This window comes from Alosa alosa, chromosome 5 (genome assembly GCF_017589495.1).
Source record: "Alosa alosa isolate M-15738 ecotype Scorff River chromosome 5, AALO_Geno_1.1, whole genome shotgun sequence".
Taxonomy (NCBI): Eukaryota; Metazoa; Chordata; class Actinopteri; order Clupeiformes; family Clupeidae; genus Alosa; species Alosa alosa.
In genome coordinates, this window is record NC_063193.1 from 22,155,146 (window position 1) to 22,182,708 (window position 27,563).

Here is a 27,563-nt window from a genome sequence, read left to right on the forward strand (position 1 = left end):
ATAAAGTCTCTGTCATAAATATGTTGAGCCATAATTATTTTATTTTTAAAAAAATCACACAAACATTAAAGATTTACTATATGATAAATGCAATACACTTGTACATTTTTCTATCTACAACCCAAATATAATTGTAGACACCATTTATTTCTTAAGGCAGAAAGTATGGCCATGCACTTTTATGTCCTGAAATCCTACAGACAATCCACTGTCGGATCTGGGTCCACGCTGTGCATTTACTCCCCCTTTTAAGGACAAGAAAATTACACTGGAAACGTCTTTTTGAAAGGACAGCTAAGCATGTTAACAGATATGTGCTAGTGCATATCTTTCAATAGCTCTTCTCTTTTAAAGCCATACAAACTTAGACAGAAAAAAGAAATGGCAAACAGCAACTGAAATTACATTCACCAAAAGTGGTATTGCACCGATGTTCTTACCCAAGTAATATTTTGTCTGGGGAGGAATTATTGAACTGTTGAACAGTACTTTTCCAACGCGTTTGCTCAGCTTTATGTAACAAAACAAGACTTGATTTATACTTGTACTATTACTGGTGTGATTTACACTGAATTGCTGAAAAATACAAAGCAGTACATGGCAATAAACTTTCCAAAACAGATAGTCCTTCGCTGTGGTCCCTGTAGCACCGAAGCTGTTTCTCATCTGCACATTGTGACACTACCATAACCATCATTCAATTAACCATAGTGCAATTCCAAAACCATAGATAAATGGCGTTTCTTTTTTGGCAAGTAATAACTCCCTAAGTGAATACACGCAGCCGACACTTCTGCATATAGCCCTCTGCTCTAGACACCAGAGCAATCAGTGACGTACAAAATGGTGGCACGCCACCCGGTCCGACACACAAAATGGTGGTGAGGCCCAGTTGTGCCTCTACAACTCCATGTCCTCCTCCCCAGACTCCTGGGCCGCTGACGAGCCGTAGCCTGGGCTCAGGGCCCCCTCGCTGAAGTCTCTGAGGTGCCCCTGCGGCGGTGGGGTGGCCGGGGCTCCGGCGCTGCCACTGGTCGCCGTGCTGGTGGACTGCCTGCTGGCAAACTGCTGCTGCTGTTTGCGCTGCCGCTGGAGGGAGTCCTTCAGCCGGCGGGCCAGAGCGTCCTCTGGGGGGCGCCACACCACCAACTGCATGCATGAATGACTCCTACTTAGACACAGAGAGAGAGAGAGAGAGAGAGAGAGATATGATAATATGTAGCATCTACATTATGTTATTGACCTACATTGACCAAAAGAGAAGTGACTCGATCTCTGATCCCTGTTGCTCCAACAACAGGATACAAGGGGATCCCACTCATAATGGCACAAGGTGGTTGTCCCGGCTGTGGATTATGGTGTTGGCACAGGTTGCCCCAAGTAAACTTCCACTCAGGCTCCCTGTTTAGAAGGACAGAATGGAGACCCACGGGTAGCATGGACTTTATACTCACACAGACTCGGCCACGTTGTGGGGCAGAATGTCTCCGATGCCGCGCTGCAGCCCCGCCTTTAAGCTGTCGGACAGGACCAGCACAGGCCGCCGCTGGGCCGGCTCCACATCCAGGTCCTCTTCGTCATCGTCATCCTCTAATGTGATTCTGCACAACAGAGAAAACATGGTCACTGGATGTCATGGACCAATCATGGATGAATGTGACATGTTTGGTATATTCTTCTCCTTACACACTACACACTGTAGTTCTTGTTAGCCTGACTCTGCCAAACTAACATCCACTGTATTCATAGTAGTCTGTAACTGTTCCATTGGATTCAGCTACACAGACAGTAAATAAAATGTACTGAATCCAGTTGGATAAGTCACAACACTCTTGACCTCACCAAAACCCTGTGTGACTCAACCTTAGTTACAAAACTTTAAATACAATTCCCTTTCTTCATCCTCTTTAACCCCCTCAAATAAGGTTCATGTTGACATTGCCAAATGAAATGATATTATCTTCTAGAAAAGTGGACAGTGACACCCATTCAACAATGTATCACTGCATTTGCAGACTAAAATTATGGTCATGATCATAGTCAGTATGGATAAAATGCAAACATTAACTGTTTTCAGACATGTCCTCCACACTATATGCAGATCTTTGTCAAAGCCTTTGGGTGATTCAGATATGATGCTTACATGCAGATATTATGTGTGAACGACATTGACGCACATGACATGAACATAATCTCCACGTGGTTGAACAGGTTGAACATGCACATGAACAGAATCTCTGCATGTTCTTCACTTCGTTCAGACATGAGCTCACTTACATAATGTCCGTCTGAAATACTAGGAGCGGAGTAGTGTAAGAGCCGGTTAAGTTCGGAGTTCCAAATGTCCAGTTATGTTGTTCAGATATAAGACCCAACCACTTGATATCCGCAGAACATGCAGACTTACACCTGTCTGAAAGCAGCTAATGATTGATGATTCCCTCTCTTCATCTTCGTTAACCCCCTCAAATAAGTTCATATTGACGTTGTCAAATGAAAGGATATTATCTTATAGAGAAATGGAACACCCATTCAACAATGTATCACTGCATTTGCAGACTGTAAACTGACGGTCATGACCATAATCAGTATGGATAAAACGCAGCCAATGACCTTTCCTCAATCTCCTGCAGTCTCCTCTGTGCTGCCTCCACCTCCATGCAGGACCCGTCCGCGTCTGTGGCAGGAGGGAGAGGAGTGGGGGCACTGGGGGTGACCAGGCCCACACGCCGGCCCCTCAGGTCAGGTTGAGGCAGCGCAGGGGTAGGGTCCACAGAGGCCACTGCTGCCGCAGCAGAGCAGTGCAGAGACCAGTGAGACTTTGGATCCTCCACGGGCTCCTCCCCCGTCAGCCGCCTTCTTTTGGGACTGCAAGCTCTGAGAAGATTGGGACCAAAGACACACAGTGATGTGAAGTTTCATTCATAACCACTACAACAATAATAATCACGTTCCCACTGTATCAGCACAGGGTATATAACCCAGTTTATAGAAAACCGTATTAAGATGGGGGAATAAAACAGGACTACCTCTGAAGGCGTATTGAGACAAAATAATAATGACTGCGGGGTATGTAAGGGACCAATCATAATGTGCTAAAATGCACATCTCAATAAATCACCCTGCATAAAACATTTGGGTCAACTGACTCACTCATCGTCTGCTCTCCTTCTATGCTTTCTCAAGCAACGCCTCTCCCAGCTCCTGCAGGCATAACATAAGACAAAGCAAGGTTACATTCCTCCCAAAGGAAAGAATCTGCCTCATCATACTTCACAATCATTGTGTGCAATCCTGTTGTTAATCGGTTATCTATACTGTATAACATCATCAAACCAGTTATGTTAACTCTCTGTTAACCCCCCCACACACACACACACACACCTACATGACTTTTAGCACTTTTACATCCCTCTCCCTATGCTACAGACCTTTTATTTATTTTATTATTTCATCACACGTCAAACACACACACACACACACACACACACACACACACACACCTGACTTTCTCCAACTTTTGCACATCTCCATAGAACTTTTTATTTATTATTTTTGATTTCTCCTCCATCTATCTACCCATGTCCTTGATTGCCTAGCCTTTCTGCCCCCCACCCCCATCACACACACTTACATCATCACTGTCATCACCTCACATACATACAGCACACTGCTAGCTACAGTAAGCCTTGTCTTCAGGATCTTCTCCAACACACATCCTCTACATACTTACAGAACACTGCCCCCACCTACCCACACACACACTACACACACACACAGTCACTGCTCCACTCCCCTCCCGCCCACACACACATCTTCACTGTCATCACTCACATACATCATACATACAGTACTCTGCTTGCAATAGTAAGTCCCTTCACCATACTTGGAGTACACTGCCCACCCCCCTCTCCCCTACCTACACAGCACATTATTTCATCAGGAAGCTTCTCCAACACACATCCCCAACATACTTACAGCACACTGCCCCCCCCCCCCCATACACAGCACATTGTCTCATGAGGAAGCTTCTCCCAACACACATATTGCACACTGCCCTCTCCCCGCATACACAGCACACTATCCCATCTCCCCTGTCATCCCCCCAACACACACACCAAGACCCTGGCAGTTGGTTTAGCCCCTTGAGCCGTGGATCTGCCCAAGGTTTCTTCCTTGGTAAAGGAGGGTTTCCTTGCCCCTGTTGCTCTTGGATGCTCCTTGTTGGTGCCCCCCCCCCCAAACCCAATCCTCCCCCACCTTTCTTATGCACCCCCTGCCACTTAATCTACTAAACCCCTCTTCTACTGCACTCCCCAATAAATGCACAAATAGGCTGACACCAGACATAATTTCACTGCATTTCTTACTTCCAGTAACTATATGCATGTGACAATAAACTTCCTTGTATCCTTGTATCCATCATAACAGTTAACATCATGCAGTATGAACAGTCTATAGACTACTAATTGTCTGTTATAGGATGCAGAGGTAACTCACGTATTTATCCTGGAGTCTGCCCCTGAGAAGTGGCATGTTGCACTGGTGGAATCTTTTGAGACAGTCAAGTCAGGAATATGGCGGTGAGGAGAGAAGGGTGGGGGGAAGAACCCCAGCTCACTGCTCGCTGGGCTGGGATGATGCATCTTCACGTAGTGAAAACTGATTTGTGGCAACCCTAGGGAGGAAACATGCAGTTGACATATTACCTCATACGTTTGAATAGGCTGTTGGCTTTATATGACGTGATTCAATAGTGGAAAACATTGTGGTTAGCACTGATACCGAGAATGTCCACCAACAAACAGCTGCAGTGATTTAACTACAAGTCATGGCAGTAGCCATCTAATTTCACTTACAAATAGGCACATTTAATTTATAGGGCCGCAATAAAACAATGATCTTCGCGTGGATTTCCTCTAAAATCAGTGTACCTGTAAACATCAAGTTAGGCCACAACTTTAAGATACAAGAGAGAGAGAGCACGATTTAAAACTTGTTTTTGAGTTAATAGTGTAATAACGTAGTTTGGACTGTCGTTATCATTAAATTACATCGCATGCCTTTTTGGCAATAGATTGTAAACCTGAACACATTCTATAACCTATAACATTAACACAATGTTTCTGTTTGATTATGGTTAATTCAGTTTAAGTAACGTTATTTGTAAGTTACCTCCTAGTTAGCAACAAGCTACCTCGCATTGCATAGATTATTAAAATAAGTCGTCAGCGCCACACACATTAACATTTCACACCATACCTTTAAAAGTGCTGTTTCACCGATTTGGAAATTAAATGAGGTTCCACCACACAAAAATCATAAGTAAAGTCTGCTGGCGGACAAGCTAAGAAACTGTTAAAATGACCAAGAAAGATGAGCAGCATTAGCTTACTAGCTAGCAAGTAATCTGGCCTGCTAGCGAGTTGGTTTCTCAACGTATTATATTCCATTCCATATAGTCTCTTGTTAGTACAGGACACCACATGGAAAATAATTTACAACTGGCGAGATGTTACTATAAATCAAACGAGCTCAATATTCCGATCGGTGACTGTTTGCCATACGAAAACATGTGCTACATTACAGTTAGCTAGCATAATTGTCCCGCCCCCTTGTCGATTTGTTTATCTGTATAGGATGCAGCCATAGGATGCAGCTGTCAGTGTAGCCACTAGTCTACTTCCAGAGAACTTCATACAACACTAACAACATTGTTACATATCAAGGTAAGGTTACCAATTAAAGAGTATAGAAGCCCCATACTCTTTGCAACAATGCAGAGAAACGGCGTTTCGGGTTTTCAAGTGTTCATGAATGGCCTTGACACATTTCTAGATCAGTGCAGAACATTCTGGAATTTGTAGTTTACACACACCGCCCCCAGTTAAGGTTAAAACATGTCAAATTTCAAGGCACTCATTTAGCAATTTTAAAATAATAATTATGCCTCACTATACAAGATGCAATCATTAAATTTAAATTGTCAAAAGTAATAAGTAACTTAACCTTCGACCATCATGTAAGAAATGTTCTAGCAAGAAATAGGATATCTTACCTACACTCGAAAAAGGCTTAGAAATAGGCCTAGTAAACCTGAAATTAAGATTAGGCTATTAAAGCAACACCAAAGAACTTTTCCTCTGTCGCACGCACGCTATTTGTTTATCCAGCAATGGCTTAGCAAATAACGATGTCCATAGACAAGGTAGAATATGTTGCATGATTTTATGAAAGTACGATGTATTGCAACATCATACAAGTAAAATGTGTAGTTTCTTATGTCTCATTCCATCGAACTACAAACCCGCTACCCGATCTGGCAAACTTACATAGTGCGGTTATAGCCAATAAAGGGCCGCGAAGCGAATGCATAAGTGCCGTTCACCCTGTTACGAGTTGATGAACCACGGAAACAATTTTGGAAACATTATTTTAAGGTACAAAAAACTCTTTTGTGTTGCTTTAAAAATAATCCTCGAAAATTGTCCAATGTAATAGATTAACCTAAAATGGATTTCACAAACTCTGTTTATTCCCTCCCACTAAAAACGTCACGTGATTCAACTAAGCCATGCATAAGATGGGAGTCAACAAATTTGCCACTGTGCTGTAGCTGTGGAGAAGAAGTGTGGTTCAACCTGAAAGAGGTAGGTAGGCTATACTCACTTGTAATGTATGATGTATTAGTAATAGTGAACAGGTACAAATGACTAATGTGGTTAAGTATATGACAATTACAAGGTTAGATGCTGACCAAGTTGAGCCTCAGTATAGAGCATAAACGGTAACCTTGTTTTAAAACGACTTCATACATGTCCTAACGCATCTCTACTCATGTAGGTCAACTATGAATGTCATTTTCTGCATTGTGAGTGCTCTGGTTGTTCTGGCAACTGCCAAACCATGTGGTAATTATCAAGTTATTATAACGTTTTTATAGACTCATTTTGAAAGCCTGAGTGAAATAATTGTTATGTAATAGTTGGCATTTCACTCTGGTGGTATTGCTTCGTGTGCTATTGGCTCTTGAAGTTCTACCAGAACAGTGATAGTGGGGGAATGCACAGAATTGCAGCAGCATTCAGATTGTTGCAACATTCATACAGCTCTGTGTGATAACAGTGTGATCAGCACAACCAGCCTGAGTGTTCCTGCTGAATGCAATGTGCCAATGTAGGTTTTGCTATATGGAGGACAAGTACTGTAAATGTAAAGTTGAATCAGAGTTATATTGTAAAGAAACACTTAAAGAGTTCACAAATTTAAAAAAATACTAATCCCATATCACTAAACCCAATGTTATGACTTGTTTGTTATATGGTAACACTACACATCATTGCATGCACAAGGGTATGGAAACGGAAGTTTATTCTGTACTTTGTCCTGTCAGGTGTGTTAGTGACATCTCTCAGTTTCTTGAAATCCTGGTGTTTTATGAGGTCACTGAGGTTAATGGGTGAACTAGGGGAACGCTGAGACAGCAGAGGAAGCAAGGGCAGTGTGGTGTTCAGTTAAACTATATGTGTGATTTGGTCTTCCAAATGAAAGTAAAGATGCTCTAAATCAAATTTGTTATTTTAAGTTTTAACATTACTATTTCAGTTGCCCACGTTCCTGGTGTAATTGTAATCATAAAATATGTTATTAAAAACAGCATTCACACAAGATTTTTTTTTTTTTTAATTAATTAATTTTTTCAAACAGTAACTTCTCTTGAGAACTCTTCAAATGTTTGTTTTTTCATGTGTGTGCAATATCTGTCTTTTTATCTCTACTAACCCCACAGCACAGGACCATGACAAGCTTTTACTCTCCCTCAATAAGCAGCTGCTTCGTTCTGTTGAGGACAAAGACAGTCTTCCCAATCCCAGTGTGCATCTGGCTCTGCGTCTCTCCACAACTCACAATCTCAACAAGGAGACTGAGCATCTGGACAACCTCAAGACCAAACTTCACAATGACATTGAGAGGTGGCCCATTGTGATGCTCATAGTGCCTTTCCAACCCTTTAAGAAATCATGATTGTGATTAGCTCCCTATTAAATTCTCCAGCTTGTGTAGGAATCACTGATCTTTTGAATGTTGAAATACAGCATCATATCCATGCCAGTATCTTCATTGGCAGTATTGTATTTCTGGTTCTGTGTAGCTCTCTCAGCAAGGGTCAGGCAGTATTGGGTCGCCTCGCTCTGTACATCCTGGCCTTGAAATCCTCCTGCCATGATGTCAACAGTCTGACGTTTAGTGTCAATCAGAAGAGTGACTCTCTTCTCACACATCTCAAGAAACAGATGGAAAATGAAAAGGAACATATTGCATGTAAGAGTATTTCATTTTAACCTCTCCTTTTAACATTAGTCTATTCTGTTGTTCATTTTTTATTTTGGTACTGCATTGTATAACACTTTTGTTTGCTAAACCTACAGTCAGTCAAAGACCACTGACCAATTACTACCAGTATTCTCTTGGCATACTGACCTTGTGTTTGAGTGGAGTCCGAGTGAACCCACACGTTAGCAACAAGCTCATACATGCTGTGGAGCGTGGACTCATCAAGCATGGTGACTCTCTTTGCATTGGTAAGTAATATGATAACATTGATGTTAAAGGAGAAATCCGGCTGATTTTCCTATTGACAGTATTCGGCGATGTCTAGCGAACAAAATCCATGTAAAAATTGCCCAGATTGGCTCCTTTAACATGACCTGGAACTCGTATTTTCCAACTGGAATTACACTTTTAATTCATTCTTCATTTTTTCATTGTTTATGAATTAATTATGACCGCCGCGCAGCGAAGCGGCGGTCATATAGGTTTAGTCTTTTTTTTTTTTTTTTTTTTTTCTTTTAGCATGTCCAAATTTCCGTCAATGATTCCCGGGACACTGAAAGACCGGGGTACCACGAAACTTGGTGGGCATGTAACCCCACATGGATAGCATGGAACCATCGTTTTTCGTTTTGATCTGTAGCCCCCCCGCTGGACTGGACCCCCCGAAAGGAGGGTAGGGCAGACACAGTTTTCTGTGAATATCTCGAAAACCGTAGGGTTTAGGAGGACCATTTTTTTTTGTATGTTGATCTCAAGGGGCCATGTCAACCCATTCCATAACCACTCATTTCATGTATAGCGCCACCTAGTTAAACACAAAAAAGTAAAAATGTGGTGTTGTAATTGAAGGTATCTGTGACCTAACATAGTCAAAACTGCACGAAATTGGAAGTGTAGGATCATTATGACATCCTCTGTATGCACGCCAAGTTTTGTGGAATTCTGTTCATGGGGGGCCACACAATAAATTAATTTATGTTACTATACACCAACTGGCCTGTAGGTGGCCGGAGACAGTTTTCTGTGAATATCTCGAGAACCGTAGGGCCTAGGAGGTCCACCTTTTTTATGTATGTTGGTCTTAAGGGGGCATGTCAACCCATCCCATTACCACTTATTTCATGTATAGCGCCACCTAGTTAAAAATTAAAAAGCAAAAAATTAGGTGTTTTCATCACAATATCTCTGGCTGACAAGGTCAAAACTGCACGAAATTAAAAGTGTAGGATCATTATGACACCCTCGAATGCATGCCAAGTTTTGTGTACTTTCGTTCATGGGGGCCTTACAATAAAATAATTTATGTGTACATTTAGTGGCGATACACCAACAAGGATTCGGGACACTGAAAGACCGGGTACACAAAACTTGGTGGGCATGTACCCCCACATGGATAGCATGGAACCGTCATTCTTCGTTTTGATCTGTAGCCCCCGCTGGACTGGACCCCCCGAAAGGAGGGTAGGGCAGACACAGTTCTCTGTGAATATCTTGAGAACTGTAGGGCCTAGGATGACCAATCAATTTTTTCCGTATGTTTGCCTCCAGGGGTCATGTTAACCCATTCCATGTGCACACATGTGCATAAACAGATACACACGCTTACACACATACATTTACAGTAATCATAACATTATGACACATACTCACACAGTAGACATATGCGCATGCATGCACATGCACAAACACACATACGCAGGCAAACACACAAGCACGCACACACACACACACACACACACCCACACACATAAACATAAATTTGTACACGCACACATGCACACAATTCAAGAATTTTTCCCGTCCTCTACTCCCTGAATTTTTGGTCATTGATACCCGGGACACTGAACCACCGGGGTACATGAAATTTGGTGGGTATGTAGCCCCACTAGCCCCATACTATCGGTATTAGAACGGCCGATACATAATTACAAATTCAGTAGGATTAAAAGAAAGCCAAAATAAATATTCATCATCATGGCTGCATTTTCAGTATTGGCGAGAAGTAGTCGTTTGTCCACTAGATGGAGCATCGTTGCAGTGAGGCGTAATTTTGTTGGAAGTTAAAAGTGGGTTGGAAAAACAATGGACGCTTCCTACAAGGACTGTAATTTACATGAGCGAACATCTAATAAGGATAGGGCGATGTTCACATGAAGTGTAATTCCCATTTCTTCTTGAAGCGAAATAAATCTGAGGATGTTTATCGGACATGCTTGGTTTTACTGCAGATGCGTTAATCTTGTAATATCAATAAGGACCTAGGTAATGTTACCGTTAAGCGTTGGTTGAGTGATGGAGGCATTTGATTGATTGCATTTGTAGAAAACTATAAATGCGGTTATACCAAGCAAATTGATAGCAGCACTGTTTGTATCTTTTCGACTGTCATTTATTGCATGTGCTACAAAATCATTCTGTGCAATGGAAGATTTACCAACGTTACACCCGGTCTGATACAGTTTTGCCTATACATCGTGAGACTGAGGCGCCTGTTTATTTTGTTTTAAGTGCGTGCAGGGGTGTGAGGGGAATCGATGTGCTTTGATTACAGCTTGGTAGTTGTAGTCTGTGAAATTAAAAAGCACGTGTGTGTGAAGTATCCAAACAATGACACCTTCATTTCATTATGGCTGCTTTAGCAACACACCTTAAGCTACTGTGTAGTGGGTCCCATTTAGAAGTGGATACTTCATTCGCTTTCCTTGACTCATGGAGCTGCGTGAATGTTATTACAACTTTTCGCCCACGATATGACAGTTTAAGTCCGGCTTGATACTGTAAAAGTAAACCATTGGTTTCAAAGGAGATTTTATTTATTGTCGCCAGCATAGCCTATTGACAATTTATGTTGTAAATAGGCCTACCTTATAATCCTACCTGTTGCTTAGGAAGCTAACAGCTTTCTATTAAGGATCTAGTTTGTTAGTTACCGTTTTTGTCATAACTCCCTGATGCATTTTTGCATTTAGAATTGCCAGAGCGTATATAGCTCAATCGGGAAAATTAAACAATATCGGTGCCTATGGACTAGGCTGGGTGAACCCAGCCTGATCTGCCCGCTATTTATTTTTTTGATTTCTTAAAAGATTGAGCTTGGTCTGATGAAAGCCAGACTAGCCATGGACCTCAGTTACACAATGCAAGGGAACATGAATCAGCCTATATTTGCCTGCGAACAATAACGGACAAAAGCTCTTCAACTTTGGCCCGTTAAAATGTGTATGAACAGTCTATGACGCATTTCATCAAGGCCCATTTGGACATGTCAGTTATTTGCACCACTGGTTAGATGTAAAACAACATTTCGTTTCAGACTAGGCTACTGTTACTTAATTTGTGCATTAACAATAACGTTTCAGACTACTGTTACTTAATTTGTGCATTGACAATAAAGTATTACATGAACTAAAGATGGCTAAAATCTTATGTAGAAGATTTATTGTTGCTATTGTTTTTGATAGCTGTTGAAAACGGCATGGAACTGACAGAGATGTTTTTGTTTATAAATACATAAAAATAAATAAATAAATAAATAAATAACATTATGCTGATACCTTTTGTTTTTCCCAAATACAATGTAGCCTACAGGTGTATGTGACCTTTCATCAATCCAGTTGCAATGGATGAACTGTGATGAACTGCCCTACTTGTGATTGTTTAGAGATTTTAAAGGTTTTATAACAATGCTACATCTTCTTTGGCTATTCTACAATCTATTCACCTTTTCAGCACCAGTAGGCTACTTTCTGTGGAGCCGCACACACACACTCAGGCATGCCAAACAAGCATACACAAAAGTTTCAAGAGTGGGGGATGGAGTAAAATATGGAGACAAATTGACGTGTGATTTATTTTCGCGGAACGGATGTACAGGACTGAGCGGCGGTCATATTTTGTACCGCTATGCGGTACATCTAGTTTAATTCATATGCTTATCCACTGAGCCACACAAGACTCACTTGCTCCATGACTTGACCTCTGGTGCCTTTGATAGACACATATGCCATGGCTGGGATGGCCCTGCAGTGCCTGAAGAATGCTGGCTCCCATGTGATGGATGCCACTCAGCTGGAGAAGGCCCTGGACACCATCAAACAGAGGCTGCTGAACTCTAAGAGAGCTGATGGACACATGGGCAACGAGTTCAGTACAGGACTGGCTGTGCAGGTTAGAGCTGATGTACAAGTCATAAGACCTGTGGTTCCCAAACTCACTTAAACTATAATACTGAGAGTAGTGCTCTCAATAATGTTATATGAATGGGTTGTGTAGTTTGATCTACCTCTGACTGCTGCAGATACCATGGCTGAATATGATGGCTGACTATCAATATTGCCAGTCTTGAGGGTTGGAAATGAAAAGTGTTTCAAGTAGTTCTCTAGAAAGAATAATGCTTCCTTATGTATTCAGGATATTTATTGTCTCAACATCTTCTGACCAGGATCTTTTCAATATCATGTTCTTGTAAATATTTCTAAGATAGATAACAGGTATATTAGTAACACTCATTTGTGGGGAAAAAAAGAAAGAAAGAAAAGAAGAGAAAATATAAATATAATAATAATAATAATAATACGTTTATTTTATATAGCACCTTTCTCAAACCCAAGGTCACTTTACATAGTAGGAAGGCAAGGAAACACAATAACAAACAAACAAAACAATACAACAAAGACAAGTTATCTGTATGGAGCTATGTGTTGGGTGTGGAGGAGAAGTGATCATTAAACAGAAAGGTTTGAAGAAAGGAAGAGAAGGACAGGCACGAAGAGGTTGGGGGAGGGAGTTCCAGTTGTTTTAATATATTAAAACCTCAATTATTCTTTACTGCTTTGGTATGCGCCTGGCCTCATTGAAGTGTGTTTATAAACTGTTTCTTCTCCTCTCTCCACTTCAGGCCCTGCTGGCTATGGGCAGCGACATGCAGGCGTGTGCTGCCTCCATGGAGGCCCTGAGAGAGGATGTGAGGAAGGGCACGTATGGCAACCCCATGGCCATGTCCCAGACTCTACCGGCCCTGCAGCAGCGCTCTTACCTCAGTCTCAAGGGCAAGGAATGCAGGAATGAGGATGGTAGGAAATTGTTGTATTGAGTTGCGCGAGTGTAAAACATGAATGAACCGTCATGGTGGTGTACCTCTGACAATAACGAGACCCATCATAAGAGCTACTTATGAATATTGTCGTTCTTGATAAGGGAAGGGATATTTTTTCTTTAATTATACTATTTATTTTCAGTATATAATTATAATAAGTTCTTAAAAATCTGTGTTTGTTTTTCAGATACTTTGGTCCTTGACACTACATCTCCTGTGATAGTGCTCCCAAGCCAGACCACAATACATCTGCAGGTTGAGGTGGTTAAGTCTGACAACATGGCCTCTACTTATTCTGTGGATGTTCCCAAGGGCTCGTCACTCCTTGAGGCACTGACACTTCTTCAGGGAAATCAGGCTGGTTTCACGTATGTCTGGTATTTGTTTTGATAATGCATGCAAATGACAAACCAATGCAAACCTACTAATAAAGAAATAGCTTGTTCCTCTTTATAAATTAACACTTCTGATCAAATTGAATAACTAAAAAGAAAAAAGGACATCAGCTCCATGGACTGAGATATTCATATAATTACACATTCTCACAATCTCAGTGTACATTCCAAATCCAAATAAAAGAAAATATGATTCATATTATCAAAACGAATATGCTACCTGGAAGCGTTTCATTTCTCTATAATGAGTAGTTCTTACTACTGTTCTCCATCTAGGTTTGAGAAGGAGTCCAGCTTGTGGGGTCCCTTCCTGAGCTCTGTCAACGGGGAGCAGGCCCGTCAGTCTGACCGCAGATACTGGCACCTGTCATCTAATGGCAAGGCTCTCGGCCAGGGTGAGAAAATGATTCCTGCTCGATAATATATAATGACTTATTATTCATGACTTATTGTTTAATGTAGTGTTTTATTTTATATATTCAATAAGATGATGATGAACTGTGTGTTTTTATAACATTAGAATTATGTATTTCACAGGTGTCACAGACTACAAGGTTGAGGCAGCCCAAAAAATCACGATCAAAAACAGTAGTTTCTAAGGCTACTACCACTAGGAAAAAAGGCACTATGATTTCAATAAAAAATGTAATACACAAATGTTTCATTGTTCTTGTAACATTTTTTCTTCTCTAAACCCATGCAATGAATGTCCCCATGGGGATCAATAAAGTATCTATCTATCTATCAATGTACAGTTCTGAAATGTTTTTTTTTTTATTGTTGTTGTTGTTTTGACATTAGCTACAATTACTGTGTCAAATAGATGCTATTTAGAGCAGCACTTACAACTAAAACTCTAACTTTCACACTCCTAAACAAAACACCTACCAACAAATTGTGCCACTTGTCCAGATGCTTCCTTTTGTCTGCGGCCTTTTCCATAGACCATTTCTATAAACAGTAAATTCAAGTAGGTAGGCCTATATGGTAAGTTAGTGACACACCTGGGTCGCTAGGCTATGTTCGGCTAAATTTCCTAGAAGATTTACCATGAGTTACCCAGGTTCTCTCTAAACCATGCACTTGTAGGCTAATGCAACTTTTGGCTGGTTCTGCAATCTCATTTTTTTTTTTTTTATCTCGTATTTTAGATATCACCCATGTCAGATTCAGATATGTGTAGACAATTTCAAAGCAGAGAGAAGTGAAACCTGAAGCGGAGTTGAGCAAGTCTCAGATGTTTGGCTGCACTGCACGAGCGCCGCTTCCGATTTCGGGATTTCCGACCAGCCCTTGAACACAACAGCAGCACGACCCGTCATTCCAAACGATGTGGATGAATGTCTTGACCTACATAGCGGTCCATCATAACTTGTAACCTAGAACGTTTCAGTAAAACTGAAAGCGTGGAGGGCAACAAGACTGATCAGTGGAAAATAACTGCCCAGGCGTTGGCTTGATGATATCAACAAGGTGATAAGCAAGTGGTGTAACGACTGAGTAAAGAATTCAAGAATTTAAGCTAACAGGCTAGCTAGCAAAGGTACTAGCCTGAAGTATTTCCTGGGTTCACTTTACGTTAGCTTACTTGCCAGCCTCTTGTTAGCATGTTAAAAAAAATCTCGAATGAACACCAACAAGTAAAACTAGATGCGAGAAAAACCTTTTATGTTCTCTTCTGCTTCTGTTTTAAGCTTGGACAAACAAAGTGGTTGCGGGCTAGATAGCATAGCCAGTGTAGCACAAGGTAGGTGTTCGCATAGCTTGTCATTGCATTCCCGTAGCCGCCGGTTGTAGATAGTTTGGTAACATTAGCTATTAGTATCGCCAGCTTGCTTCGAAGATAAAAAAAAAATTGGCGAATCAGGATGCACTGTAAACTACAGTGTAAGCCTCTTAATTCCCGATACCTAGCTAAAACCAGTTGCTTGTTAACGTTATCGTTACAGCAAATTAAAAAGGCTTCTGCCTGGAAGTTGAACTGGTCATCTGAAATGAAATAAACTGTTTCAGATTAATATGAAATGTGGAGAGGGCATGCGAGATAACATGACTCCTTTAAAAAATTGCCCTTCCAAGCTGTCCTAAGGCTAGAGTTTAGGTCATGTTTGTTGTTTATGAAGATACACTGTACAGTGTCTGAGCAACATAGTTTCTGACAATCTGGTGAACGCGTTCTCTCGTTTGTTTATGTTGTTTTTTCGTAGATCTCGCTGGAAATGGCAGAGGAAAACACGCAGTTTTGCGGAAACTGGTAAGGAGTCATTGTACATAATTTAGTGAGACAAGCGAAACAAATATCCTAGGATAACTTTTGATTTCAGTTTTGATTAAGGTCTGGCAATTCATCGCCTGCCAGCCCTTTCTCGTTTTTCTCGTTGTGAGTCTGATCTCCCTGTGCATATTTTCACCCCCCTGCAGCAAGCATGACATACCAGAAGCTAACTTTACCACTCATGAGATCCACTGTCGCAGAAATATTGCCCTTTGTGATGTGTGCCAGGAGCCTGTCCCACGGGCAGATCTGCAGCAGCACAGAGATCAGGAGCATGCACAGGTACAGGTAGCATGCACATGCTACAGTGAGCTTGAGGGTATACATCAGTTCAGAGGGGTATTCCAAGGTTATGCTTTGGTGATAAATCTGACTAAATTAATAAAGTAATTGGTATATTTCATAATAGAAATGTGGCTGTTTTGCTAAGAGAATAAAACTATAGGGATCATCCATTAGAACGCTTTCCACTTACTTTAAGTTTACTTAGACAGGTTTGTTACTATACAACATTCTTGGAATAACACCAGGTATGATCAACACTTAGATTTGGTAAATACTACTCTGATTTTCCTGTTAAAAATGTTTAGTGGTCTCTTAGTGATTATATGCTGTGTTTGTTTAATCTTAACGAAAAGTTGTGAGACAACCACCATAAACTGAGACAACCCACTTGTTACACATACAACTTTATCTTCACACAAGAAGCACTGCAATTAGCTTTGACACATTCTGCCTTAGGTCAACGCAAGGCCTGTTATTAACAGTTCCTGAATATTTTTTCTGATGTCTCTCAATTTATTTTGTTTAGGTGCAGTGCAAATGTGGGTTAAAGGTGGAGAAGAGGCTGATGGAGACTCATCAGGTGTTTGTCTTAATTGCGATTGTTGTAAGACAGTCCCATGATTCAATTGAAATTTAATTTACTATAATAGAAAATAAATGTCAGTAAAATGAAACAAATTTGCGTGACTGGCACAGGCATTTGAACTTCCCTTGGTTGAAATAGAAAAGAAATACATGGAACATTTGTTGGTGTTAGTTATGCTGTATACACCAGTGTATTCACTTCAATGGGTATTGCAGATTGTATGACGATGATGAAAATGGAGCTTACTCATTGTTATGTCTCCTATAGACTTCAGAGTGCCCCCAGCGCATGATACCATGTCAGTACTGCAACCTAGAGTTGGCCTTTGTCCAGGCTGGGGATCATGAGGACTACTGTGGCACCCGCACCGAGCCCTGCCCTATATGTAAGTGCAACGTGATGCTGCGGGAGCGTGACATCCACCCGGCCCTGTGCGGGAGCCTCACCCCTCCCCAGGAGAGGAGCAGCTCCATCTGGGCAGCAGAGCCCCAGTCTCCGGGTGCCTGGTTCGAGGCCCACTCCATCCACAATCTGCTGAGGGCCCAAGAGCGGCTCCACAACAACAACAATGCTGGCGCAACGGACTGCAGAGCGCCACCGCGGCCTATAGAGGGCAGACTGCACAACAGCACCCGTGGGACAGTGGGGATGAGGGGCAGAAGGAACACTGCGCCCAGGAACAACGAATTTAGCCGCCGTGAGTTAACAGCAAGTGACTTTAGATGGTTATATACCTGTATCAGTTACCAGCATCTCCCTTCGAAACTGCTTAGTTAGTGGAATGCTGCGTGAACAAAATGTGTCATATAAAGTCTTTTAGTTCTTGTTCATCTAGCTCAGGGGTGTCAAACTCATATTAGGTAGTGGGCCTTGGTAGGCATTGGTGGTGGTTAGTGAGGTCCCCCTTTCCATGTGAAGCGCTTTGAGTGTTGAGAAAAGTGCTATATACAGCGGGGAAAATAAGTATTGAACACGTCAACATTTTTTTCACTAAGTATACTTCCAGTGAGGCTATTTGCATTACATTTTCACCAGACATTTGTATTAACTTAGGTAATCCACACATAAAAAAAAAATCCAAACATTAATGTTCATAAGTAGAGTTATGAGTAAAAAAGTGGAATGGCACAGGGGAAAAAGCAGTACGAGGAATGGCAAGGAACGAGCTGGAATCTATACATAGTTAGAGAGTAATTATCCCTCCTATCTGTGCAAATTAATGTAAGCTGGGTTAGTACATATTGATGAGCTATAGAAAGGTTTTTCATTACCAAGTTGTCACACAAGAAACATTTCATGATGGGTAAAAGCAAAGAGCTCTTCCAAGACCTTTGCAACATTATTGTTGCAAAACATATCAATGGAACTGGTTACAGATGCATTTCAAAACTTAAGAATCATCCAGTAAGCAGTATTGGAGCCATTATCTGCAAGTGGAAAGAACATCACTGCATCATCAATCGGCCATGCACAGGATCTCCTCACAAGATTTCGTAGCCTAAGAGCCAAGGACCACTCCAGAAAGACTTGGAGGCAGTAGGTTCAATTGTTACAGAGAAAATCATAGGTAATGCACTCCACCGCCATGGCCTCTATGCATGCTCACCCGACATGACTCTATTACTGAAGAAAAACATGTCGAAGCTCATTGAAAGTTTGCTACACAACATTTGGACAAGCCTATGAAATACTGAGAGATTGTATTCTGGTCAGGTGAGAGCACAATTTAACTCTTTGGATGTCATACTACACACCATATTTGGAGGAGAAATGGCACTGTGCATCACCCTAAAAATACTATACCAACAGTGACGTTTGGAGGTGGAGGCATCACAGTGTGGGGCTGTTTTTCATCTCATGGTACTGGCAGACTTCATACAGTTGAAGAAATGATGAATGGAGCCATTTTTTTGGGAGAATCTTGCCATCCACCAGGACAATGAGGATGAGACATGGCTAGACCTTCCAGCAGGACAATGATCCAAAGCATTCAGCAAAGGAAACTCAATTGGTTTCAGAGAAAGGAAATCAAGGCCCTGACTTAAATCCAATTGAACAGTTTTGGAAGTTACCTAAAGATCAGGATTTACAAGAGGGACCCCTGGAATCTTCAATATTAAAAGACTATCTGTTTAAAAGAATGGGCCAAAATCACACCTGAATACTGCGACTGATTAGTTTCGTCATAGAGGAAATGCCTTGAAGCTCTCATTACAAATAAAGGGTTTTCCACAAAGTATTTAAGAAATTTCAGTAGGCGTGTTCAATACTTTTTTCCTGTTGCATTCCACTTTTTTACTCATAACTGTACTTAGGGACATTAATGTTTGGATTTTTTAATATGTGTGGATTACCTAAATTAATACTAATGTCTGTAGAAAATTTCATGCGAATAGCCTCACTGGAAGTATACTTACTGAAAAAAATGTTGACGTGTTCAATACTTATTTTCCCCGCTGTAAATGTAACGTGTTGTTGTTGGGCCGGATTTGTTGGAATGAGACCTTGTTGGGGGCCGTCATTGTCATCATAGTGGTCATTATAATTTTTCTGCATGGATATCAGAGTGTTATTTAATGATATATCACTGACGAGCAAACAAGTACAAATAATGTTTTACTGTCATATACTGTCCTTTCTCTCTTGAAATCCCCTACTACTTCCATGTTATTTTTTCTGCTTTCTCATCCTGAGGATTGTTTGTAGTGCTAGATTGAATCGATTTAGCATATCATAGAAATATTGCTTATTACACATTGTTGAAGACAACTGGATGTACAGATCTTTTTTTTTTTTTTTTGTAATTTTCCCTTCCTGCCCAAAACATCTGGGGGGCCGTATGAAACCTGCTGGCGGGCCTGATCTGGCCCCCGGGCCTTATGTTTGACACCCCTGATCTAGCTTATACACCTGTTCCTCTAGTTGTTGGCCTTGTTCTCACAGACGCTATTCCTGTGTGCCAGAATTCAGATGTGGGCTTGGCTGTTTAAGATTTTAAAATAGATATTAATAGATAATCATTTATATTATATATAAATAAGATTTATATATAACAGAACATTTCTGATTTACAGAAAGGTTCCATGCTTTAAGCCCTGTAGATAGCATGTATGAAGTGCAGAGTAGAAGTTTAGATTTTATATTGAGGGCCTAAGGCTGACAAACTCAAACTCTTTTTGGATCAATTTATACTGGGAAGTGGTGTAAACACGTGCATATCTCTATTTCAGTGCTGGAGCAGGAAGCAGAGTTAGGGAACAACAACAACAGTCTGCTGTGGCCTCCGGGCCAGTTTCCGAGCGACGACACCTCCAGCCTGGACTACCTGCTGGCCCTCAGTTTGGATGACATGGATGGCCAGGAGGGTGTGTGGACAGACGTTTGGGATCACCAGTTCGGAAGGACACCTGTCCACAGCAGCCTCCAGGCACCAGCCAACAACAACTACTGTAACATCGCACCTCCTAGAGGACCCGCAAACCATAGCCCATCAGGTCAGTGTAGTCCATCCCTACTGACAGAGTGTTCATGTTGTTTAATAGCCACTAATCCAGGCACTGCATGTAATATGACTTGTGGGTAAATGCTTCTCTGTGTTGGTGCTGATTGGGCTTTTCTGGGTATCCCTTCTCAGAGATCATGCTTCCCTGTGAGTTCTGTGAGGAGCTGTTTCCAGAGGAGGACCTCATTCTTCACCAGGTCAGACTCCCCTTTCCACCATCTCCCCACATACCAACAGGTTGCAAACAGGTCACACACACACACACACACACACACACACACACACACACACACACACACACCTTTAGGCGGGGATCTCATTAGCCAGCGGCAAGCGGCAGGTTTCCTATTCTCTATGGTACGACAGCGTAACGGTGGCAACGCTGGCGTAACGCTAGCGTTGAATAAACTGAGCGTTGAACTTGGTTAAATTTTCAAAACGCAACGCCAGCGTATTCAATTGTCTTATTATGGTCTGAGAGTTGCGTTACGCTTGCCGTTGCCGCTGGCCAATGTAATCCCCGCCTTACACCTTCAAAGATACCTTTCCCAGGCTAGTTTGGCTGTGGTTCGCATTTTTTGTGCCAATTGACAGTGGTTCTGAAAGCAAAAGACAATTTCCCCCTTCTTGTTGCATTTTTTGGTTCCTAGTGGAATTGGCTGGGTTTTTGGATTTTGGCTGGGCTGTTTAATGTCCTTGTTGTCATAGTTTCATGACCACTGACCCAGAGTCAGAGGAGAGTCTGGGGCGTAGTAAACACAGACAGGTCATGAACAGAGGATGGAAACTGGACTCCAGTTACCTCCCTTGTTTTGAGTTGGTTCTGTGTATGTAGGAAATGTATCCAGGCAGTTTTGCTACAGGCTACCACTTACAGCCCACCCTCCTCCAACTTCCTTCCTTTAGCTAGACTGTTGTTGTTCCACTGAGTGGCTATTGTCCACAGACTTGAAAGGAAATGTTCTTAAATAGCTGGTTGTATGGCTTTTTATGTGCTGGCATCATTCACCTTTTGGCATTAATTTACCGGTACCTTTACAGCTCTTTACGGGTCTTTATTTGTGCAATAGGTCCGAACAGTTCTGAAATCTTCTTGATGTCCTTAATGAACGACAGATGTTCATATAGTCTATGAAACTTATGAAATGATCAAGTAAACACCCTCTTGTTAGTGTGCCATAGTACTAGGAATACTATTTGCAAATTAAAATTATTTAAATGGTAGATGCATAGTTGCAAACCTTACAACCCTCTATTAATCATCTATTATTGTCACAATTGCTCGTATCACTATTATATCCCTGATTTATTTTTCCCTTTGCACAGACGGGTTGCAGCCCTGCTTCAGCTATTGCATCTTTCAGCAAGCAGCCCACGTCTCTCCCCTATGAAAGCAGCACAGGCCAGGGTGGTAGTGGTCTGTTGAACATGCCCGAATGCCCTCCGAGTCCTCCCACCCTCCCTCGCTCAGTCTCCCCACTCTACTGCAGTCCACCCTCCAGTCCCTTAGAGGGCGACGTGCTCATTCCATGCGAGTTCTGTGGCGTCACACTGGAGGAAAGTGTTGTCTTTCACCACCAGGTAATGAGCAGGTGGAATGGGAACTATTTTACTCATAGATATACATAATAAAGGCTAGATCAGAGCCCGTCTACGGAGAGCCTGGCCACTCTGTATTAAGTCCCATTGTACCGAATTTTGGTTGCAGTTCCACCAGATTTCCACTGGGGGCGATCGCCATGAGTGCAGAATGAATGGGAGTCAATGGAGCTAGACGGCTAAATTTGTCTCTTTCACCTGATTGTCGTTGACAAATCTCAGATTTGATTGTAGTTTGTATAACTTCAACATGAGTTATAGGTCAAAAGTTGAATGAACGAAAGTACTTATGTCCTTTTGATTTCTTACAGTTTGATTCGTTGTTTGCCCATAACACGCTAGCATTGTGCTAATGAGTGACATCATTGACACGTTTGAAAGGCTTTTTAGAACAATTAAGTGACTTTAAAAAATATAATACTCAACCAAGTGTATTTTCTTTGCCTCCCCTTTCGAATACAATATTCAAATTACTTGAAAAAAAAGTATAACCTGAGAAAAGTGGATTTTGAGGGGTACAGCTCCATAGACCTCCATGCATTCTGCACTTGTGGACGAGCGCCCTCATGTGGAACCACAGAAGGAACTGCAACCAGTTCAGAAACCGGAAGTTTTCCGAGAGTGGCAGTTCTCCCCTTATTAGACATTCTCTGGCTAGATCATAGATATTAGAAAGCTAGATACCGCATTGGGCTCCAGAACGTACGTAAATAGCGACGCCATCTTGGTGGGGGCAGCAATCACTGGAGGCCAATGGAGGAGCATGTGACTCTGACTGGAAATCAGACAGGTGTCTGTGATTGCCTGCAAATGTTGCCCATAGACAGTAAAAGTGCTGCCCCCACCAATATGACGGCCGCGTTTACAATGCCACCTCATAGAACTAGACAGTCAATGTGGGATCTAGCTTTCTAATATCTATGGGCTAGATGTCTTATGGAGTCTCTTAACCGCATCACCGGCGGCCATCTTGTCACAGGCAAGCGATCTGGTGGGCTCTGTAGTACTTGATGTAAGGTGAGTGATCTGCACGAACACAAATACTCTTATCTCTCTAAAATCTTGATGGATTTACAAACGGTTTGGTTTCTTACAAACGTTATTAACATGGCTATAATCTGGATGCTTGAACATGATAAATGTATAATTATTCATAAGTGTGCAGTGTCATAACTACATATCTGACATTTATAACAAACCAAACCATTTGAAAATCGGTAGAAAATTGAGCAAGTTATGGTTATTTAAAAAGTATGCACCATTGAAACAATGTTATGAGTGACGAACTGACTGTGGCTACATGGCCGCCAGGTGCGGACGTCGACCTCCATTGGCCAGCAGCGCGGACGAGACATCTAGCCTTTATTATATATATATATGATTCTACTGACCTGTATTTGCAAGTTGTCTTACAGACTTGACATTTTAATGAGACATTTCTCATAAGCTGGGAATACTTCATATGCACGTCATTATCAGGTCATTGTTTGGCACCTGACTTACTGGTTTTGTTTATGCTTTTGTTATACCAAATCTTTAAATGATGGTTGTAGTCACCTCTATAATCAAACTATCGGTGTACAGATATATGTCTTGATGAAAAGGGTAGTTCCACAGCGTAACGAGTTTCAAGTTGTATAGGAATATTTTGTTTTTTGGAATAGCTAGACATGGGGAATTTTTTTGGCTGCTCAAAAAAAAAACATGTATTGTATTGTATTGTAATTGTATTTCCTACCAGGATAAATGTGACTTCCGAACACAAACAGCTTATCCAGTGGAAAAAGTGTCTGCACAGAAGCCTCTGTTTCCACCCAGAGAAGTGGCAAGGAACTCACCTGAACGCCAACGAAGGCTACGGCACCAAGGTGAGCGCTCTCAGCAGTCATATGCTAGCATGTCCAGATGTCCCCCACTCGTTTAACCACAGAGGCGTAATTTAATTGACCCATCACTAAGTCCCACCCCTCGAACGCAGATGAGTCTTTGTGTCTCCAACAGAGCCGCTTTGAATATATTTTGGACACTGACCTGATGACCTCTGGCATTATTAGTTAACACTGGTACAGTCTGTCTAAGTTAGCCACAGTAATGTATAGTATAAGTATATATACTTTTTTGATCCCGTGAGGGAAATTTGATCTCTGCATTTTACCCAATCGGTGAATTAGTGAAACACAAACAGCACACAGTGTACACACAGTGAGGTGAAGCACACACTAATCCCGGCGCAGTGAGCTGTCTGCTACAACGGCGGCACTCGGGAAGCAGTGAGGGGTTAGGTGCCTTGCTCAAGGGCACTTCAGCCGCGGCCCACTGGTCGGGGCTTGAACCGGCAACCCTCCGGTTACAAGTCCAGAGTGCTAACCAGTGGGCCACGGTGGTGTAATGGATTTAACCCAAGTCACTGTGGGTGGCTGTGAGACCCAACAGCACCAATCACACTACTGAACACTAGTACACTGTACTCTTGACTGTCTACAGCGGACCCAGAAGAGGACCTACTGGGCCAGGCCTCGCTAGGGTGGTCCAGGACAGGGGCGTCTCCCAGGGAGCCCTGGAAAGCCTCTCCCCACGCTGGCCTGCTCCCCCACGGGAAGAACACCAACTCCGACCTGCAGGGGAAGAACAAGCTCCACCGAGGAGGAGGGGACGGCCACGGCGGCTCGGCTGCAAACTACAGCCCCACGGTCAGCCCCTCAACAGCCCCTGGGTAAACGCTATTTGTACTCAGAAGTTACTGACACAAAAGCTTTTAGGCGGTCAATGTAGTCTATTGATTCTGAATCGTGGCATACTGCTTGCCTCACTTAAGATGGAGCCATATGTTCTTAATAATGATTACCTTGACCAGTATAGAAAGGTATTGGAAGTATTTTCTTACCTTCTGATATGTAAAACTGTTTTACTATGACAATGTTAAGACTACCCTCACATGGGGGCTCTGTTTTGGGGTAGCCTCTTGTGTTTCCTTATGATTGTCCTGTAGGATTTACTGTCACTTTAGTGTGTTTGACTTCTTATCTCTTCTTGAATATGCAGCCATCCATTCAGAGGAAGATCAGAAGGACGCAGAAGCCAGCGAAACACGGGGGTTGCTAAGGTACAGCATTCATTCTAGAAGTTTTAGTTCCTCCATTTAAAGCACCTAATCAGTAGCAGTATGCCTTAGTCCTGTAGTAGTATTTTTTTGTTCGTGTGTGTGTGTGTTTGTTTTATTTGTCATATATTTGCATGTATATTTTATGTATCTTTCTTGACTACAGGGATCCAAGAAACAGAATGTGGAGAAGGAAGAGTCTTGAGGCGTGAGAAAGACAATTACATCATAATTTGCTCTTTGCACTGACTGCAGGAGGCTAAACTTAATTTGTGTGTGTGTTTGTCTTAAAGGGAACAACAGTGATTTTACAAAATCACACCATTTTTTGCATGTTAAGAAATGTATGAATGTTTCAATAACATCAATAACATAAATTCGACCACTCTCGAGCCGGAAAGGCAAGTAAACGGGTTGCTAGGGCATACTGTATATCTAGATCATATGCAGGATAGCCTATCTTGAAAATGGTCAGGTGAACTTTAAATGTTGTTGAGACATTTTGTTTCTGAATCTGCAATTAATTGTGTCATTTTTGAAGATCCTTTGCACTCTCATTTTGAAGAATGTAAGACTTATGTGGCTTCTGACCAATGTAATGCTTTTCTTGCACTACATGTGTGTCTACATTATTCCTAATTTTACATAATGTATATCTTATCCTTTTTATACTTTCTCCTTTTTAAAAGTAAATTCTTTGTTCAACAAAAATATGGAAGGATAATTTAAGTTTTATATTATAAACTATGTGTCTAGATACAAAATGTGGTGTTTTCGATAATAGCCTATATTGGGGTTGATATAAGGGTGAGTTGGTCAATCTGTCTTGACATCTATCTGAGACTATTCAGACCTGTTTGGCAAGTTTGTTGTGCACATCTTAGAAGAGAAAAATGTGTAAAGGCTGGTTATTACAATGAAAAAGACGTACAACTCTGCCTGTTTACGCTGCCCTCCCAAAGAACAGGGTCCAAAGCATATTTGTGATTTAACCAGAAATCCTCATGCAATACATCATGTCCTCTTTTGTGAAAACACTATAATCTGAATAAAGGATTCTAATGAACCCATCAGAGGTCATAGTTATTCAAACATGGTAACACTAACAGTGTTGGCTGAATTGTATGAAACTGGTATTTGTTGGTTGGTATTTGTTGGTAGAAAACCCATTGTGAGTGTGGAAGGGGGTGGCCATGTCATGTTGACACCACACGATAAGATAAGAAGGAAGCCTGACAAAAAAACGATTGCAACAACTTGCACAAAGACTGATAGGCCCTTCTGTAACTTCTTCTCTTACTGTATCTTAAATGTATTTGTTGTTTTCTTTTGAAGTTTGTAACTCCATTGGTTTATGGAATTAACCGTTTTCTATCTTGGACGGCACAGAACAAATAAGCTACCTACAAAGCCCAGGGCTATACCTCATTCTACTGTACATACAGAGGGCCAGGGCTATACCAAAGTCCTTTTAGGCAAGAAGTGCAGAAATGCGCGTGCGCAAGGCTTCACAACACCAATCTTGCTCCAGCAGCGAGATCACAACACATGACTGGGAAGATGTCTTCACAACACACCATATGATTGGCTCAATGTATTCACATCACACCATATGATTGGCTCAATGTATTCACATGTTGACGTTTTGCCGAGGAAGGGGTGGGATATGTGTAGACAACGGCCATATTGCCGTTACAAACTAGCCCCATGCATTTCTATGGAGGATTTTTTGAGTGCTGTGTCTCCTCATTAGAAAGTCTCTGGCTATATACCTCATTCTACATGTGCCTTGTGCCTTGTGCCTTAGCTGGTATGAAATGCCAGTAATGACTGAAACTAGACACTGAATTTGTCCCATCATGGGTAACGCTCAATCTCTAAATAATGATTGCAAAGTGAACATTGATGCTATATAAGAGCTGTGATGCAAATCAAAACATTGAATGAGAGATTTTTTTTCCTCTCACTATTTTGTTCTCATTTTGCATCCTTTATTTCTTTTTCTTAAAACATGTGAGTGGAATTTTCCTATGTCACGTGCTAATATTGATAATAATAATAATCTTTATTTATAGAGCGCTTTTCTAAACAAGGTTACAAAGTGCTTTACATATATAAAAGTATAAACAGAACAAAAAGTGAATGTCTAAAAACATGTACAAAAAACAACAATAATTAGACAATATACAAGACTAAACAACATTTTCTCAGGAATGGTTAATAAACCCGTGCATGTAGGACTGTAGGGCACTAGGATATCAGAAATGTAACCATGGGAAAGGCCATGAAGAGCTTTAAATGTAATAAGTAACATTTTAAAATCAATTCTCCAGCATATTGGGAGCCAGTGTACTGATGCTAGAACAGGAGTGATGTGTTCACATTTGGTCTT

The 27,563-nt window shown here is 41.5% G+C and overlaps 3 protein-coding genes and 1 long non-coding RNA gene across 9 annotated transcripts; 2 read left to right on the forward strand and 2 right to left on the reverse strand.

The window, feature by feature from the left end:
* Positions 1 to 19: 19 nt before the first annotated feature.
* On the reverse strand, positions 20 to 6,160 carry ccdc117 (coiled-coil domain containing 117). Of its 4 annotated transcripts, none has more exons than XM_048242978.1 (6): positions 6,059 to 6,160; positions 4,501 to 4,678; positions 3,154 to 3,204; positions 2,614 to 2,877; positions 1,455 to 1,601; positions 20 to 1,171 (listed from the first exon to the last, which is right to left on the reverse strand). In XM_048242978.1, exons 2-6 carry the CDS (start codon positions 4,644 to 4,646, stop codon positions 901 to 903), a joined length of 879 nt encoding a protein of 292 aa, XP_048098935.1. In that variant the 5' UTR covers positions 4,647 to 4,678; positions 6,059 to 6,160; the 3' UTR covers positions 20 to 900. The 4 variants fall into 4 exon arrangements, with proteins under 4 accessions (XP_048098935.1, XP_048098932.1, XP_048098933.1 ...); XM_048242975.1 differs by lacking the exon at positions 6,059 to 6,160 and adding an exon at positions 5,740 to 5,819; XM_048242976.1 differs by lacking the exon at positions 6,059 to 6,160 and adding an exon at positions 5,740 to 5,815 and having other exon boundaries at positions 20 to 1,168.
* Positions 5,711 to 14,572, forward strand: tcn2 (transcobalamin II). Its single transcript, XM_048242974.1, has 11 exons — positions 5,711 to 5,729; positions 6,573 to 6,650; positions 6,844 to 6,911; positions 7,790 to 7,973; positions 8,153 to 8,322; positions 8,430 to 8,582; positions 12,329 to 12,501; positions 13,232 to 13,406; positions 13,617 to 13,797; positions 14,101 to 14,219; positions 14,362 to 14,572. Exons 3-11 carry the CDS (start codon positions 6,851 to 6,853, stop codon positions 14,421 to 14,423), a joined length of 1,278 nt encoding a protein of 425 aa, XP_048098931.1. The 5' UTR covers positions 5,711 to 5,729; positions 6,573 to 6,650; positions 6,844 to 6,850; the 3' UTR covers positions 14,424 to 14,572.
* LOC125294357 lies at positions 14,513 to 15,127 on the reverse strand. The gene is made up of 2 exons (XR_007193518.1): positions 15,036 to 15,127; positions 14,513 to 14,775 (listed from the first exon to the last, which is right to left on the reverse strand). It is a non-coding gene; the product is annotated as an uncharacterized LOC125294357 (long non-coding RNA).
* On the forward strand, positions 15,110 to 26,241 carry trafd1 (TRAF-type zinc finger domain containing 1). Of its 3 annotated transcripts, none has more exons than XM_048242971.1 (12): positions 15,110 to 15,367; positions 16,032 to 16,078; positions 16,246 to 16,381; positions 16,911 to 16,964; positions 17,238 to 17,667; positions 20,201 to 20,464; positions 20,605 to 20,669; positions 21,799 to 22,053; positions 23,813 to 23,939; positions 24,556 to 24,784; positions 25,114 to 25,174; positions 25,338 to 26,241. In XM_048242971.1, exons 2-12 carry the CDS (start codon positions 16,044 to 16,046, stop codon positions 25,374 to 25,376), a joined length of 1,695 nt encoding a protein of 564 aa, XP_048098928.1. In that variant the 5' UTR covers positions 15,110 to 15,367; positions 16,032 to 16,043; the 3' UTR covers positions 25,377 to 26,241. The 3 variants fall into 3 exon arrangements, with proteins under 3 accessions (XP_048098928.1, XP_048098927.1, XP_048098929.1); XM_048242970.1 differs by having other exon boundaries at positions 15,111 to 15,297; XM_048242972.1 differs by lacking the exon at positions 15,110 to 15,367 and adding an exon at positions 15,420 to 15,571.
* The last annotated feature ends 1,322 nt before the right edge of the window (positions 26,242 to 27,563 follow it).